Raw genomic sequence first — 17,144 nt, 5'->3', positions numbered from 1 at the left:
TAATAAATGAGAGCATTCCCCAAAATGTGATCATCATGTACCAAACTGGTGATAAGAGAGAAGCTGTCTTGCGAGCCCAGACTGCCGTCTGGTGTTTTCATCCCAAGCTGAAGTGTCCATCAATTACTGGCTTGTCCTCCCCCACGTGACCGGACCAAGGTGCAGAAGTTGGCCATCTCCAATGGCTTCTTTCTTTGTTTTTCTTCTTGAAATTGTTGATAGGTTTGAGAATGGGCTGATTTCCCCCTCTCCCTGTGACTTAATTGTGTTCTCCGTGATAATGTTTAGCACACTGAATGGGAAAGGAATCTTGAATTCTGGAGAATTGAAATGTCGTTTTGGAATGAGGAGGCTTAAAAACATCTGCCCGGCACTCAGAGCCTTTCCCGGTCTGCTAGTCTGTGTTCTGTCACGGGTTCTGCTCGGAACCAGGGAAGGACCTCCCATCCGGACCCTGAGAAGAGGTGACGGCTTTCCAGAGGTCCCCCCGCCCCTGCCACCCACCCCTGGCCCACTGCAGGCCCGCCTGGGCTCCCTGGGGAGTGACGGCTGATGACCACTGATTCTGAGCGTGTGCCCGGGCAGCTCCCCAGCCCCTGGGGTGGAGGCGGGCCATGGATGTTTTCACTCAAACACATGTGACGGACAGGTGACATCACACGTAAGGAGGGTGTCGAGGCATCTTTTCACTAACCTAGAGTCAGTCACATCGTGGATTCCTGGCAAAGCTTTCAAATTTAAATTTCTTTGCATAAAGCAGTAGGGGCTCATATAGCCCAGGCTGGTCTTAAATGTGCTGTGTAGCCAAGGATGACCTTGAACTTCTGATCCTCCTACTTCTACCTCCTGCAGGCTGGGATTATAGGTATATGCGCCACCATACCTGGTTTATGACTTGCTGGGGATAGAACACAGGACTTTACAGATTCTGGGCTAGGACTCTACCAACACACGTTAACACATTTGTAAATAACCCATAAATCCCACCACACACACTAAAGCACATTTATGTTTTTCATTTTCTTTTTTTTTTTTTTAAGATAGGGTCTTCTCTAGCCCAGGTTACCCTAGAGATCTTTCTGGAGCTCATGGTGACTCTCCTGTCTCAGCCTCCTAAGTGCTGGGCTTACAGGCATGTTCCACCCCTGCTGCCTTATTTATCTCTATAGTTTTTTCTTGCAACTAGGTTTTTTTTTTTTTACATTTCATTTATTTTTAATTTATTTATTTGTTTGCTTGACAGAAAAAGAGGGAGAGAGAGGGAGAGAGAATGGACGCACCAGGGCCTCGAGCCACTGCAAACGTGTGCTCCCTTGTGCATCTGGCTAATGTGGGTCCTGGGGAACGGAACCTGGGTCATTTGGCTTTGCAGGCAAACATCTTAACCACTAAGCCATTCCTCCAGCCCTCTAGTAACTAGTTTTTTAATTAATTTATTTATTTAACAGAGAGAAACAGGGAGAGAGAGGTAGAGATAAAGAGAGAGAGAATGGGCATGCCAGGGCCTTCAACCATTGTAAATGAACTCCAGACACATGCACAACCTTGTGCATCTGGCTTACGTGGGTCCTGGGGAATCGAACCTGGGTCCTTTGGCTTTTTAGGCAAATGCCTTAACTACTAAACCATCTCCCCAGCCCTGTTTGTCTTCTTAAATATTGCTGAGCTCCCGCTTCTCCTACTCCATCTCATTTGCCCATTGACATCTCTGAAATGCCTAGTCCCCACATCCTCCACGCTCAAATGATACACAGATATGTGCATGTGAGGGCACACAGTCTCACATACACACACAGTCACACATGCACACACACGCACACACACACATCACACACACATAGCTCTTGCTGCCATTTGACCAACACAGAATTATTTATTCCTTTTTTTCCTCCATTTCCTTATTTCCTCTTTTCTCCTTTCCTATCTCCTGATTACTTTTTAAAAATTGGCATTCTTGGGCTGGAGAGATGGCTTAGCGGTTAAGCGCTTGCCTGTGAAGCCTAAGGACCCCGGTTCAAGGCTCGGTTCCCCAGGTCCCATGTTAGCCAGATGCACAAGGGGGCGCACGTGTCTGGAGTTCGCTTGCAGAGGCTGGAAGCCCTGGCGCGCCCGTTCTGTCTCTCTCCCTCTATTTGTCTTTCTGTCGCTCTCAAATAAATAAATTTAAAAATTGGCATTCTCGGCGCTGAAGAGATGGCTTGACGGTCAAGGTGCTTGCCTGCAAAGCCAAAGGACCATTCTATCTGCCTCTCTCTCTCTCAAATAAATAAATAAATTTTAAAAACATAAAAAAAATGGTACTCTTTCTCCATAACACCCATTCCTACACATTTTCTGATCTTATATTGATTTTGCTGCCATAATGTGTAGTTTTATTCTTCCAGACTTAGAAAGTAACTATAACAATGTCCATAGTTATTCCAAATACATCTTTCTCCCAGGCAAGGTCATAGCTTCTTTTAACTCCCACAGTAATGTCCCACCACTTTATTTTGTTATTACTGCTTAGTTTTAGTTTTCAGGTACACACACACACACACACACACACACAGGGAGAAAGAGAGTTTCATGGTCAATGGGTTAATAATTTTACCTAAGTATTTTACCCATCTTGTTTTGTAACTTCCTTTTATTTTGAGAAACAAAACACAAGGTCACTAGGTTGCCCAGGCTGGCCTTGCACTTGGGAATCCCCCTGCCTCAGCCTCCTAAGTAGCTGGATTCATAGACCTAGGCTACCAAGCCCACCCTCACGGGACTTTCATTGCTTGATGATTACACAGAAAACTTTCAAACCAATTGTAAGAATATGTACAATGAAAGGACATCCACGCAACCTCGTAGACCAGTTACCTGGGAAGACGGGAGCAAGAAGGACTTGGGACTGGAAATCACGTAGTGGCATGCACGCCTTCAACCCCGGCACTGAAGAGGCAACAGGCAGAGGATAGATGTAAGCAGTTCAAGGCCAGCCTGGGACGACAGAGTGGATTCCAGATCAGCCTGGGCTAGACTGAGGCCCTACCTCAAAAAACCAAAAAAAAAAAAAAAAAAAAAAGTACACATACATAGGCCGGGCGTGGTGGCACACCTTTAATCTCAGCTCTCGGGAGGCAGAGGTAGGAGGATCACCATGAGTTCGAGACCACCCTGAGACTACAGAGTGAATTCCAGGTCAGCCTGGGCTAGAGCGAGACCCTACCTTTAAAAAACCAAAAAAAATAAAAAAGGTACACATACATAGGAATGAATGTATACATACTTTTTTATATGAATCATATACACATGCATACATGTATATGTACCTGCGTACAGGTGTGTACACACGCAAGTTGACATGTATATCACATGCATGCTCCTGTACCTGTGTGCACAGCAAAGAGTAAGATTAATGCCACTCTCTGTGCTTCTGCCTTCATAAACGTCTTCTCTTCCTGTCCAGAAAGTAACTTTCATCCATCCCTCATCTCGGATTCAACTCCTACCTATTTTTCCTTAACACTACATTTATTCATGTATGTTGGACTTCTGGTGGGCTGGCCCCATCTTCATCGACACACACATCTTGTTCATTCCTCTTTGTTTTGTTTGGTTTTGTTGAAGTAGGGTCTCACTCTAGCTCAGGCTGACCTGGAAATCACTATGGAGTCTTAGGGTGGCCTCGAACTCACGGCGATCCTCCTACCTCTGCCTCCCGGGTACTGGGATTAAAGGCGTGCGCCACCACGCCCGGATTTCATTCCTTTTTTCCTTCATGCTCATGCGTCTCTGCTGACAGACGCTCCAGGCCCCAATCCAGAAGCAGCCCCAACAAAGCGCATTGGGAGGGCCTGACTGCCTGCCCGGCGGTGCTGGGGTGCAACACAGCACCTCCCACTGTCGTCAGCAAGCAGCTGGGCCTAGGCACGGAGGAGAGGGTGTCGGCAAAAGCTGGACTTGCATGGTTCCTCCACCTTGGGCTTGCGGTGCAGTGGGGGGGGGGGGACCAGAGCCCCACACAGAAACGGAATGTCTTGGTTTCCTCAGCCCCTTTCACTTACAGGCTGGGGGGTGGGGAGTCTCTAGTCTCACCCCAACCCACAAGCTCCCCATGAACCTGGCTCTGAGTTCGAGTTGCATCCGTGCCTCAAGAGCCCAGCTCCAGGCTTCAGCACCACTCACAGCTGTATATTTTTCTGCCCTGCTTCCAGACTTCAGAAACGTGCCTTGTGACCTCAACTAGCGAAACCTCCTTGCTGTTCTTTTGTTTTTTGCATTTTTTAAATAATATTTTACAAGAGAGAGAGAGAGAGAGAGAATTGACATGCCAGGGCCCCCAGCCATTGCAATCGAATTCCAGATGCCTGCGCCACCTTAAGCACATGCGCAACCTTGTGCGCTTGTCACCTTGTGCATCTGGCTTACATGGAATCTGGAAAGTCGAGCATTTAGGCTTCACGGGCACATGCCTCTACTGCTAAGCCATCTCTCCAGCCCTGCTAATCTTTTCTATTTTAACCCACACTGCTGTAATGAATGAGAGGCTGAACCTGCTTCGACAGACTTTCACATGACACAACAAGTTTGCCGGATGAGGTATATATTAGCAAGGAGATGAACTGTCTGATTTTAAACCTTCAAAGGACTTACATACTCCTATTTGTTGAAAATCCATCTAAGGATTACATACCTAATTTATTCCAGGCCCATTATTTCTACAAACAGCCTCAAGGAGCTAATGTTTTGGTTATCACAGATCCTCTGCGTTAGTACAAAGAGGCTAGCGTTCTACATCACAGCTGAAATCAATACTCTGGATCCAGGACCTGTACCCAGACCTCCCGTTTCATCAGCCCCTTAGGCAGAACACGTGGTTGATGCATTCTCCCCGCACCCCAGTTCTGAGGCTGCTTCCATTAATTTGAGTGTGTGGGACGTCATCATGCTATAGTCGAACAAAATCTGTTTGCTGATTCTTTTTTTAAATACTTTATATATTTATTTATCTGTTTATACCTGAGACAGAGAAAGAGATGTAGGGAGAGAATGGATGTGCTAGGCTCTCTAGCCACTGACACCTTGCGCATCTGCTTTACATGGGATACTAGGGAATCAAACCTGAGTCCTTTGGCTTTCCAGGCCAGTGCCTTAACCCCTGGGCAATCTCTTCAGCCCCATTTGCTAATTCTTACACAGTGCTGTCTTAGTCTAAGACACAGTTTTCTACTAGCGTGGACATTGCACTTGCAACATGGCTAACTTCAGAGAATCTCAAACCAGCATCCACGAAGGCTTAGGGAAAACCGTTACTTCCACAAGGCTGTTAGCAGCGTACAGAATCAATTTTGCTTGGCTGGACTGACGCCTCAGCAGTTAAGGGGCTTCCCTGAAACGCTGAACGAGCCAGGTTCGATTCCTTAGTACTCACATAAAGCCATATGCACAAAGTGGCTCATGCGCCTAGAGTTTCTTTGCAGCGGCTAGAGGCCCTGGAGTCCGTTCTCTCTCTTTCTCTCTCTCTATCTCTCTCTCTTTCTCCTTGCAAATAAATAAGTAAATAAATACTGAAAAAAAATCACTTTTGCTTCCCATGTTGCTAATACTTACACTACAAACTACTTGGTACCAGAGAAACAGGACCACCTTCTGCACGGCCCCCTCCACATGCTCTGGTCACAGATTTTCTCAAGGTCACACATCTCTGAGACTTCCCTGGAGTGAATGCAAGCTGGCAGTGCCCTCTCTGCCCCTCCACTGCCACCACACTGCCAACCAATGCGCGGGAAGGTGGAGGAGGGGGTGCTTCCAGCACATGGTGTAGTAAGTTACTGATAAAAAGATCACCTGGGCTGGAGAGATAGCCTGTGGTTAAGGTGCTTGCTGACGAAACCTAAGGACCCAGGTTCAATTCCCCAGTAACCACGTCAGCCAGTTGCACAAGGTGGCACATGCATCTGGAATTCGCTTGCAAGCTGGAGGGCCTGGCACGCCCATTCTCTCTCTCGCTCTCCCCCTTTCTCTCATTTAAATAAATAAAAATTATTATTATTATTATTATTATTGGTTTTTCGAGGTAGGGTTTCACTCTAGCTCAGGCTGACCTGGGATTCACTATGTAGTCTCAGGGTGGTGCTGGGATTAAAGGCATATACCACCATGCCCAGCTAATAAATAAAAATTATGTTCATAGATAGATCATCAATTAATAAGGTTCTCCTATAAGGAGAGCCTCCCAACCCTGTTCCCTGCTCTTCTGAACCTCACCTCAATTTGGATCCCCTGATTTACATCCAGACTATCCCCTGCCTCAGGTGGGGTGCTCTCTGTTTCTTTCTCATCTCTTCTACACCCCTGGATGGAGAATATGTTGAGGGAACCCCAGCCAAAACTCACAAATTTATCACCATGGTAATGACAGCAAGCCACATGCTGAGTGAATTCTACAGTCCCCCTCAACCCCTTCTCATGCCAAAACCTGCAGAGCTGCAAGATCCCTCGGATTCCAGAGACTCCGTTATCTTTTTGTGAAGGTCGGCTGTACTAGACAGTGCACCTAGGGCCCAGCCATAAGGACATCTTTGGAAGCTTGTTTGGGGATACCTCCAAAGAAACAAAACAGAACAACAACAACAAAAAAAATCCATACGGTCCGAGGTGTCAGTCATGTCACCAAAACTGAACATCGCCAGCTACATTCAACAACTGCCTTCGTCCGTATGTGACGTTAGAGAGACCGGCCTCTGGGGATGGGGAGGTGGCTCAGAGGTTAGGTAGAACACGAGGTGAAATTCCCCAGCACCCCCAAAAAGAGCTGAGTGTGACCACACATGCCTGTCATCTTTGCCCTGTGAGGGAGGGGGCAGAAACTAGGGGATCTCTGGTGTTCCCTCAGTGGAAAAACCAGCAACTTTGGGTTCAGTGAGAGACGCATCTCAAGGAACCAGGCGGATGAGCAAAAAAGAAGCCATCGGCGCCCTCCCCCAACCTCTGATCTGCACACTGAAGCAAGCGCAATGCAAATATGCGCCAAAGAAAATAGAAAGAAAAACCTGCCTTCTGTTCTCAGCCATGCCTCCTCTTGTTCTTCCTGTATAGTCTTTTATCATTGGGGGGGGGGGGGCGATGGTTTAAGGTAGGGTTTCACTCTAGCCCAGGCTGACCTGGAATTCACTATGGACTCTCAGGGTGGCCTCGAACTCACGGCGATCCTCCTACCTCTGCCTCCCAAGTGCTGGGATTAAAGGTGTGCGCCACCACGCCCGGCTTCCTGTTCAGTCTTTATGTTTGTGGAGTTTACAGAACTTTTGTCCTGGTAAGATGTTCTCTTGTTATTTGCGTGAGCTAGCTGGGAGCTGTGTAGAATCCTTAACCTACAGGCTCCACAAAAGCTCCCCCCTGGTTTGGGAAAGGGTTATTCCAAAGATAGCAAGGTGTTTCTTTTTTTTAAATTTTTTGTTGTTTATTTGAGAATGACAGACAGAGAGGGAAAGAGGCAGGTGGAGAGAGAGAATGGGCGCACCTGGGCCTCCAGCCACTGCAAACGAACTCCAGACGCGTGCGCCTCCTTGTGCATCTGGCTAACGTGGGTCCTGGGGAATTGAGCCTTGAACCTGGTTTTTGATATACTAGGCTGGACACCAACTGCAGCAAGACATGAGGTTGGGAAGGGCATTATCAGGAAGCCCACGGTCAGGCATATGGCCAGTGAGCCCCATCGTCAAAGAGGTGGGTTTCCAGGAAGGAATGCAGTCACTGTATGTGCCACCAGCAAGGACTTCTTAAACAGCTCTCGCTCATGATCCCTTTCCACCTGAGAAAGTGTTATACAACTCTGAGTACACACACATATAAAATATGTATATAAATCAAACATTGACTGATAATAAATCATTAAGAAATTTATTTTTAAAACAATCTTGGAGCCAGGGAGATGGTTCAGTGGATACAGCACTTAACACACAAGCATGAAAACCAGGGTGGCAAACCCCGGCACCCACATAAATGCCAAGTGGGCATGGTGGCCCTCCTACAATCCCAGTAGGAGATACCCTCGGGGCAATGTGGCTAGCTGGATTAGACCCAACAGAAAGCACTGCGTAGACACAAAATGGCCAGGAGGATCGCTGTGAGTTCGAGACCACCCTGAGGCTACAGAGTGAACTCCAGGTCAGCCTGAGCTAGAGCGAGACGCTACCTCGAAAAACCAAAAAGAACAAACGGAAAGAAAGAAAGAAAGAAAATTCAGTTGTGTTTGGTATATATTGAAGTCTCAGCTCAGCACCAAACCTATGCTCCTGTTGCATAGTGGGAGCGAGAACGCAGCCATGGCTGTGGCCGGCTCGGGTGTGCCAGGCCACTCACTCTGTTGGCACTGGCTCACGTGGGCACTGCATGGAACTACGCTCCACTTTTTCAACTCCACCTCAGCACAGTCCCAAAGTTTCGCCGTCCCCACGTAGGATGAGGTGCAATCATTCCTGTATTGTTTGTCTGTTTTTAGTTTTGACATTTTCAAATACATTTTGGTGTTTGTTAATTCCCATCCCTACTCCCCATCTTCCCCCCCACCCAATCCTCAGCCCCCCAGTATTTTTCCTTTCTGTTTACATGTCACATATATCTTCTTGCGTTCTCCCATCTTCCAGATCATCTCTTCTTCAAATTATTTTTATTTATTTATTTAAAAGCAAAGAGAGAGAGAATAGGCACCACAGGACCTCCAGCCTCTGCAAACAAACTCCAGACGCGTGCACCACAGTGCATCTGGCTTTACGTGGTCACTGGGGAATTGAATCTGGGTCATTAGGCTTCGCAGGCAAGCGCCTTAGAGCACCAAGCCATCTCTCCGGCCCCCCAGCTCATCTCTTTACATTCGCTTTTGGTTACAGTTCTAGCTTTATAATAGGCTTTTCCATATTTGCCCCCTATGTGCACATGCTTATAGACATTACAAGCTGGGACCGGCATATCAGAGAGAATGTGGTCTTTCTGAACTTGACTCCTTTCACTTAGTGTGATTCTTTCCAGATCCATCCACTTTCCTGCAGATTTCACCTTTCCTTACTGCTGAACAGAATTCTGTTGCGTATGCGTACATTTTCATTACCTACTCATCTGTCACAGGGCATCTAAGCTGTTTCCAGTCCTTAGCTATTGTAATTAGAACAAGGTGCAGTGATTCCCCAGGCCCGTCCTTGCCTCCCTCTCTCAGAACCCTCTCCCGTGGGGACAAATGGAGGCACTAAGAGGACATGAGGGTGCCCCAGGCACCCCCCACAGGATGACTTGCCTGGAAGCAGAGGCCTCTGAGGGGTGCTTACCCCATAGAGGATATGGTGGTTGCAGTCAGATGTCCTCCATAAACTGATGTGTTTGGGGGTGTTTGGTCCCCAGCTGGTGGCAATTTGGGAGATGGAGCCTTGCTAAAAGAGGCGTGTCAGTGGGGCTGGACACTGAGTATTAGCCCCCAGCTTGCCAGTGCGAGCTTAACTCATTCTTTGTGCATCTGGCTTTACACAGGTCCTGGGCGCTCAAGCTGGAGTTGTTAGGCTTTGCAGGCAAGCTCCTTTACTGCTGAGCCATCCCTCCAGCCCTTGGCTCACTCACTTACTGCTGGTTTCCACGCATGCTTCCCCCCCCCCCCGTCCCACCCCCGGCCACCACGAAGCTCCCCTGGAGACTGTAGGCAAAACCAAAGCTTTCCTGCCATTAGCTGGGAAGCGGACATCAGCTCCCCGCGACAATGCCTTCTGCGCAACCTCACCCTGCAGCACCTGCGGCCGTGCAGATTGGCGGCGCGGTCTGTTTCACCCCACAGGAGGGTTTCCTCACCTGGGTGGGAATCAAGCCAAGCAAGCTCCGCTACCTTTCCCAAACATGACCCGCCAGGGGTGCCCTGGAACCCTCGTGAGGCACCAGGTCTCCTGTCGCCGCCTCATTTTCTCCTCGCCTTGACTTCTGCCCCTCTCCAATCTGTTCTGTCATCCACGTGGCAGTGATTGGATACCCAAGCAGCCATTGCTTTTGTAAAAAAAAAAATTTTTTTAATTTATTTATAAAGAGAGGGGTGGGCTGGAGAGATGGCTTAGCAGTTAAGGCATTTGCCTGCCAAGGCTAAGGACTCAGGTTCGGTTCCCCAGTCACTGAGTAAAGCCAGGTGCACCAGGTGGCGCATGCATCTGAAGTTCATTAGCAGTGGTTAGCTAGCGGCTCTGGCACACCCATTTTCTCTCTATCTGCCACTTTCTCTCTCTCTCTCTTTCTCTCTTTCTCTCCCTAATAAATAAATAAATTAAATACTTGTTTAAAAAGAGAGGAAAGAAAATCGCTGCACCAGGGCTTCTAGCTACCGCAAATGAATGCACCCGACTTTATGTGGGTACTGGAGAATTGAGCCCAGGCTGTTAGGCTTTGTAAGCAAGCACCTTAACCACTAAGCAGTCTCTTGCCTGCAAAGCCTAACAACCCGGGTTCAGTTCCCCAGTACCCACGTAAAGCCAGATGCGTACAGTAGTTGTGCGTGCATCTGGAGTTCATTTACAGTTCCTGGAGGCCCTGGTGCACCCATTCTCTCTCTCTCTTCTCTTTCTGTCTCTCTCCCCTTGCAAATAAACATTTAAAAAAAAAACTAAGCCAGGCGTGGTGGCGCACGTCTTTAATCCCAGCACTCGGGAGGCAGAGGTAGGAGGATCACCGTGAGTTCGAGGCCACCCTGAGACTACATAGTTAATTCCAGGTCAGCCTGGACCAGGGTGAGACCCTACCTCGAAAAACCAAAAAAAAATAAAAATAAAAAAAAAACTAAGACAGTAGTACCTCAGCAAAGGTTATGAGTGACAGGCTTAAACCATTGAAGTGGAAGACGATTGAACCCCAAGGTGAACTATGTATTTTCACTGCTGCGCAACTCGGGATGCAGGAGAGCTCTTCCTGGAAGCTGTGCCCTCTCCCCGACTCTGCAAGTTAAAATTTTTCCTTGGCCTGCAGCCCGCCGGAAACTCACTCCTCTGTGCCTTTGCAGGTCAGCTGAAGGAAGCCATCACCCAGCGACACATACAGCAAGTGGCTCTAGGTGAGTACACAGCGAAGCCCGTGGGGCTAAGGGGGGCGGTGGTAGGAACTGGGAGGCCAGGGGAGGCAGCGTTTGGGGGGTCAGTGAAATCTGTGGGGGAAGCCTGTCTACTGGGGGACCAGCGTGCTTGCTTCTGGCTGGCGGGCACCTGGCACCCTGTCCTTCTAGCTGCTTCCTCAGCCGACTACCCACCCTGCCACAAGCCACGCCCTTGGTCCCCACTCTTCATGGCGCTGACTGAGCTTTCTAGAACCATTACTCCAAACTAATGACTCCTGGTGAAGACAGTGACCCCTGTCTGTGCGTGGCTTTCCGTGCACTGGGTAGGTCCCGCCCATCATCCTCGCCACAGTCCAAAGAGGCGGGTGCATTCACAAGCTGGGGAGATTTGGTGGCCCGCCCGTAGTTGCGTGACTGGTGTATATGGGAAGGAGGCGCTGTGTTGAGTTTTCCTGGTAATATACAAGACAAATGACAGGCCAAAGCCCCATCACACCGACGGGCACCTTGGTGAACCGACGGGTTTATTGGGGTCACTTGCGGAGCCTGGCCAGGGGGGACGTACGGGACCGTGGAGGACACAGAGGCAGCCGTGTCAGCAGATAGCCCACCCCGCGTGGGCAACAGCTCGTGGGCGTCGACTCGTGCAAACCCCGTGCCCGCCGCTCGCAGCCCCGCTTGTGGCCAGCTGGGGGGGGGAGGGGGGATGGGGAGCAGAGCCCACTGTAAGGGTAACTCTCCGGAGCTTCCAGAGACTGTGGAGCTTTGAGCTCCTGGGCCTCCAGGGCTCCCCTCGTCCCTCCTGCGGAGAACGACGTCTCCACTGGGAGGAACTGGAACTTTCTGCACAGCAGCACTCCCAGCTCCCCAGCTATTTCCCGCCCTCATCAATGCCTGGCCCACTTCCCTGCGTGGATGTCAACCGGATCGCATTCCAAGAGGGTCTTTACATCCGCAGTGGACATCCACAGTCGGTGTCTCCTTGTGGACGGCATTCAACCAAGTCACTTGCAGGGCAGTGTAGGTCCGCTGAGCAGAGCTTTCACACTTTCTCTTCTGCCAGCCGAGACCCAGAGTGTGAATTCCAAACGAAGGGCTCCCCTTGAGATGGCGCTAGGCCCAAGAATGATGGACGCTTAGAGATCTACAGTTAAATCCAGGCGCCGAGGACCTGAGGAAGAAAGGGGGAAGCAGAGTCCCTAATGTCAGGGGGATGACTGCTTGACGCTAGCCACCTTAATGATGATCGTGCGAGATCACCAGTGATTACATCACATCACAGGGTAAGCGTGCCCAAGGCACCTCTCTGGAGCTCCTACAGCTGGCTGTGTTGGGAGGAGACACACTACTCTTTAAAAAATAAAATGTTGGCTTAGCGGTTAAGCTCTTGCCTATGAAGCCTAAGGACCCCAGTTCAAGTCTCAATTCCCCAGTACCCACACAAGCCAGATGCACAAGGTGGCACATGCATCTAGAGTTTATTTGCAGTGGCTGGAGGCCCTGGTGTGCCCATTCTCACTCTCTCTTTCTGCCTCTTTCTCTCTATGTGTGTCCATCTCTATCTCTCTCAAATAAATAAATAAAAATAAACAAAAATTTTTTAAATTTTTTTTAAAAGTTAAGCTTTTTTTTTCTTTAGTTTGTTTATAACAGAAACAGACAGAGAGAGGGAGGATGGGTGCACCAGGGCCTCTAGCCACTGAACAAACTCCAGGCACACGTGCGATGTTGTGCATCTGACTTGACGCAGGTACTGGGGAATGAAACCCAGATCCTAAGACTTTGCAGGCAAGCGCTATAACTGCTGACCCGTCTCTCCAGCGCAGAGACCCTCTGCTCTCAGCACACCCAGAGCTGAAACTGCCCCAGGCCTTATCCAGCAGGAAGCCAGGGCTGCCCTAGACCCCAACGGGTGGAACTGGTCTCAGAAAGTCAGAGCGCCCTCTGCTGGGAAGATGCGCCACTTGACAAGGTCTGCCTTTTTCTTACTCACTGCACAAGGAGCCATTATGACCCTCCCTCGCACCCCGGGTCACGTCTCTGGCCTTCAGGCCGCTGGCTCCCTAGAAACAATAAAGCGGAGGTGTCGTTCAGTCCAGGGGAAGCCTTTGTTGTGGCCTGGGAATCCCTTCTCATGGCTTCAGTCTTCTCTCCTCCGGGGGCCGGCCCACCCCATGAGCAGACACTCCCTGGACCCTAGGTAACCCACGGCATGTTCTCCTTGCAGTCCGGTGCCCTAGTTCTTCCCCCTGTCTCCCTGGGAACCTTCCCCTGTCTGGCAGCAGGTGACAGTGTTGCTAGAAGCAATCAACAGTCGGATGGAAGGGCCTTTGGCTAGAAGTCTAATTAAGAGCTTTGGAAATACCTTTTTATTTATTTTTAAAAGCACATTATTTCAGTTAGAGAAAAAGACTGTCAACAGCTCCCAGCTGCCATTAGGGGATTCGGTGCCAAGTGGCCATCCAGACCTATCAAGAGGTTGTCCCGTGTCTGTGGCCTCAGGTGACCACAGTACAGAAGGAGTTCTCGCAGAGAGGAGCTCCTGGTGCCACAGACTGCTTGTGGAGCCCTGTTCCCCCACCCACCCTCATCCCGAAGTCTCTTTCTGGCCAATGGCTAGGGCAACAGCATGTTGGCATTGCCTGGCGCCCTGTCCTGTCACTCAGGAATAAGGAGGTGACTACATATGCCAAAGACACTTTTATCCCTGTCCCCCTTTTTTGTATTATTTTTTTATGAGGCAGGCAGAACAAGAAAGAGAAAGAGAAAGAGAGGGGAGGGAATTGGTACACCAGAGCCCCCAGCCACTGCATTCACACTCCAGATGTGTGCACCATCTCGTGAGCACGTACGACCTTGCACGCTTGTGCTACCTTGTGCGTCTGGCTTACTTGGGATCTGGAGAGTTGAACATGCGTTCTTAGGCTTCACAGGCAAGCGTCGTAACCTCTAAGCCCTCTCTCCAGCCCCCGTCCTTATTTTTGCCTGCCTTCCCCTCGCCGCCAATACTTTTTGCTCTGTTTCACTTGCCAGTTCTCCTCAGTCACTTTCCCTCAACCTTCACATTAACGGTACCCTCTGTTAGCCAGGTGTAATGGGGCCACCTTTAATCCCAGCACTGTAATCCCAGGTGGAGGTAGGAGAATGGCTGTGGGTTCAAGGCCAGCCTGGCTGTACATAGTGAAGTCCAGGTCAGCCTGGGCTAGAGTGAGACCCTACTTCAAAAAAAAAGGAGGAGGAGGAGGGAAAGGAGAAGGAGGACCCCCCCCTTTTTGTCTTCCTTTCTATCCATACGCTCCTACTCCTGGTTTCACGTAGACACGGTTAGGTTACTGAAAGGGTGCCGTGAGGAAACGAGTCGATAGCGACACCATGTGCTTTGCGTAAGAACACGTCTCATGTATACAGCTCAGTGGGGTGCCCAATGAAATCTGCACAAAGACAACCTCGTGTGTTCCCCCTCCCAAAAAAATAACAAATGCAGATTTGTTGATGTGATATGCACCATTTGGAAGAGATGCCTGACGTGAGGAGGGGAGGCTAAACCGAGGAGTATGCCGGGGCTGGCTCACTCCACATCGCAAGGGCTGCCCAGGAATGTGCCAGTTATTTGGGGAGCCATTATTCAACACAGTCTATATTGAAGGTCGAATTATATAAGCATAGAGTTCGATTATCTATTTTATGCATGTGTATGTATGCGTGTACACGTTCATGCATGTGCATAGATATGAGGAGACCAGACCATACCCTTGAATGTCATCCTCAGAAACATCACCCACTTTTTCTTTTAGACAGCATTTCTCAATGGCCTGGAACTCACTGATTAGCTTAGAATGGCCCCATGGGCCCCTCCTGTATCCACCTCCCCAGTACTGGGATTCCTGGAATGCACCACTACACCCAGACTTTTGCGTGGGTTGTGGGTCCTGGCGATCGAGCTCAGTTCCTCACGCTTATGAGGCAAGGGTTTTTCCCACTGAACCATCCCCCTAGACCTTACTTATATCTTAAAACCAAAGTAACAGAAATACTTGAAGCTCATTCCCTTGCTAATCCTGAGCTCTGCCCTCGAAGCTGTCGACACCCACTGGACCTGTCTCGTGGGGATTGTACACCAGGGCACGCTGTTGCATAGCTCTTCCCAAGTCCACGTTCATTCACACCACACAGGCAGTGCCTGGTTGTGCCCAAGAGCCGCCGTTAGACATCTGCCACCAGCCCGGGCTTACAGACGACCACTGTGCTGCCAGGCCACTTGTATGTGTTTGTATGTTCATGGGCACACGTGCTCTCCTGAGATTTTACACTCCTTTTCCTGGCTGAAAATCCAGGTTGCACCTCTCTTTGTTCAATACCTGCCTGAAGTACTTCTGGGCCTTGGGCCTTTGGGAAATCAGTGGACTGGAAGTCTAACGACTGCAGTGACGAGGCATAAGCAGCATTATGTCCTGTGGATGGTGTCTCTAGAGAGCAGCCTGAGCTGGGGGTGGCCTTGAAGAGAAGCATCGGTGACCAGTTGTTAGAATGGCACCAGCCATGGAAGTGACCGGTCAGCTTATTGGAGAACTGAGGTCCATACACTGCTTCAGAAAACAGTACCACAATGTCATTTTTTTATTTTACTTATTTATTTATGAGACAGAAAGAGACACACACACAGAGAGAGAGAGAGAGAGAGAGAGGGAGGGAGAAAAGGAGGGAGGGAGGGAGGCAAGCAGAACTAGAGAGAGAGAGAATGGGTGCGTCAGGGCCTCCAGCCACTGCAAACAAACTCCAGACGCATGCGTCACCTTGTGTATCTGGCTTTACATGGGTACTGGGGAATCAAACCTGGGTCCTCAGGTTTCTCAGGCAAGCGCCTTAACCACTGGCCCATCTCTCCAGCCTCACAATGTCATCTTAACCACAGGCCTCCCTCAGCAAGGGTGCTATGTTGAATCCCACATGACAGGTCCCACTGTTCTGTCCTGGCTACCCAGACGATGTAGTTGACAATGTAGGTGAGTCAACGAGCCACTGTCCCTGGGGAGTTTGACATCACATCAGACAAGAGTCTCTAATGTTCCCTATATCTTCAGGAAGCAGACACCACTATTGTCCCCACTTTACAGCTAAGGCCCAGAGGGGCTGAGTAAACCCGCCTAACTTTGCTTAGCTGGGGCTGCAAAGCCAGGCAGCCTGGCTGGTCCAGTTTCCACCAGCCACCACACTGCACCAGCCTGGTCACTTGGCCCAGCATCCTGGACTCCGCACGGGGGCAGAGATCCATGCCAGCCCTCAGAGGGTTTCCAAGTCACGCCGGCATAAGAGGGTACCTACTACAGAGGTCGATGTTCAGATTCAGAGCTGCACGTACCCTCAATCCTCTGTCCTCTTCCCTCTCAGCCACCAAACCAACTCAGCCTTGACCCCTCCATGAAGTCTTCCCTGGCCTCTTCTCTCCGATCCTCACTTTCCCTCAGCCTGGCGCACCTCTGAGCTCACCACCCGCCTTGTTTTGCAATTCTTAATTTCCAGGCTATTCTTTGTGCTAAAGCGCCAAACCCTCAAAGGCTGGGTGCGGGGGACTTCTGCGTCCCCGGCAGCCAGCGCGAACAGTCAACAGGCCAAGTCAGTGGGCAAGTGAACACTCCCCCAGATGGCTCCCAGGCTTGTGCTCCTCATGAAAGTACAGTGGGACATTTGGGCATCAAATAAAATCAGTCCATTTAAAAGAAGCAGAAGGAGCAAGTGTTTGGGGGCCTTGCGCTGAGCAAATGACACGCGCAGTCAGTAAATCTGGCTCTCCCCTGTCTAGCCACGGAGCAAAAAGAGAAGCACCCAGAGTTACATCGTTTCCATTCTCTGACAGCAGGAAGCATGCTAACTAATTTATCTGCAGAAATAGAATTTCTTCCTGGAACTAAACACCAGCCAGAATTTACCGCGTGGATCCTTGTATAAAGGACACTGAGTGACACAGTGAATGATGTCTTCAGCTGCAGTTTTACAGAAGACACCGAAATGTTGTTCGACCAGATGGTCCCTGTATCGACCCCTCTATAAAAGCGAGTGGCCTGACATTAGACGTAACTCACAGAAAGTGTTTATG

The 17,144-nt window shown here is 49.7% G+C and overlaps 1 protein-coding gene across 3 annotated transcripts in view; it reads left to right on the top strand.

Annotated features, from left to right (window-relative positions):
* Kif6 (kinesin family member 6) overlaps positions 1-17,144 on the top strand; it is a 391,803-nt gene that overhangs the window by 335,667 nt on the left and 38,992 nt on the right. For all 3 annotated transcript variants that reach the window (XM_045157624.1, XM_045157625.1, XR_006638595.1), the window contains one exon: positions 11,000-11,050. In XM_045157624.1, the coding sequence (XP_045013559.1) occupies positions 11,000-11,050 (51 nt within the window). The remainder of the gene's footprint in view (positions 1-10,999; positions 11,051-17,144) is intronic.

This window comes from Jaculus jaculus, chromosome 8, assembly GCF_020740685.1.
Source record: "Jaculus jaculus isolate mJacJac1 chromosome 8, mJacJac1.mat.Y.cur, whole genome shotgun sequence".
Taxonomy (NCBI): domain Eukaryota; kingdom Metazoa; phylum Chordata; class Mammalia; order Rodentia; family Dipodidae; genus Jaculus; species Jaculus jaculus.
This window is presented reverse-complemented; position numbering and strand designations above follow the sequence as displayed.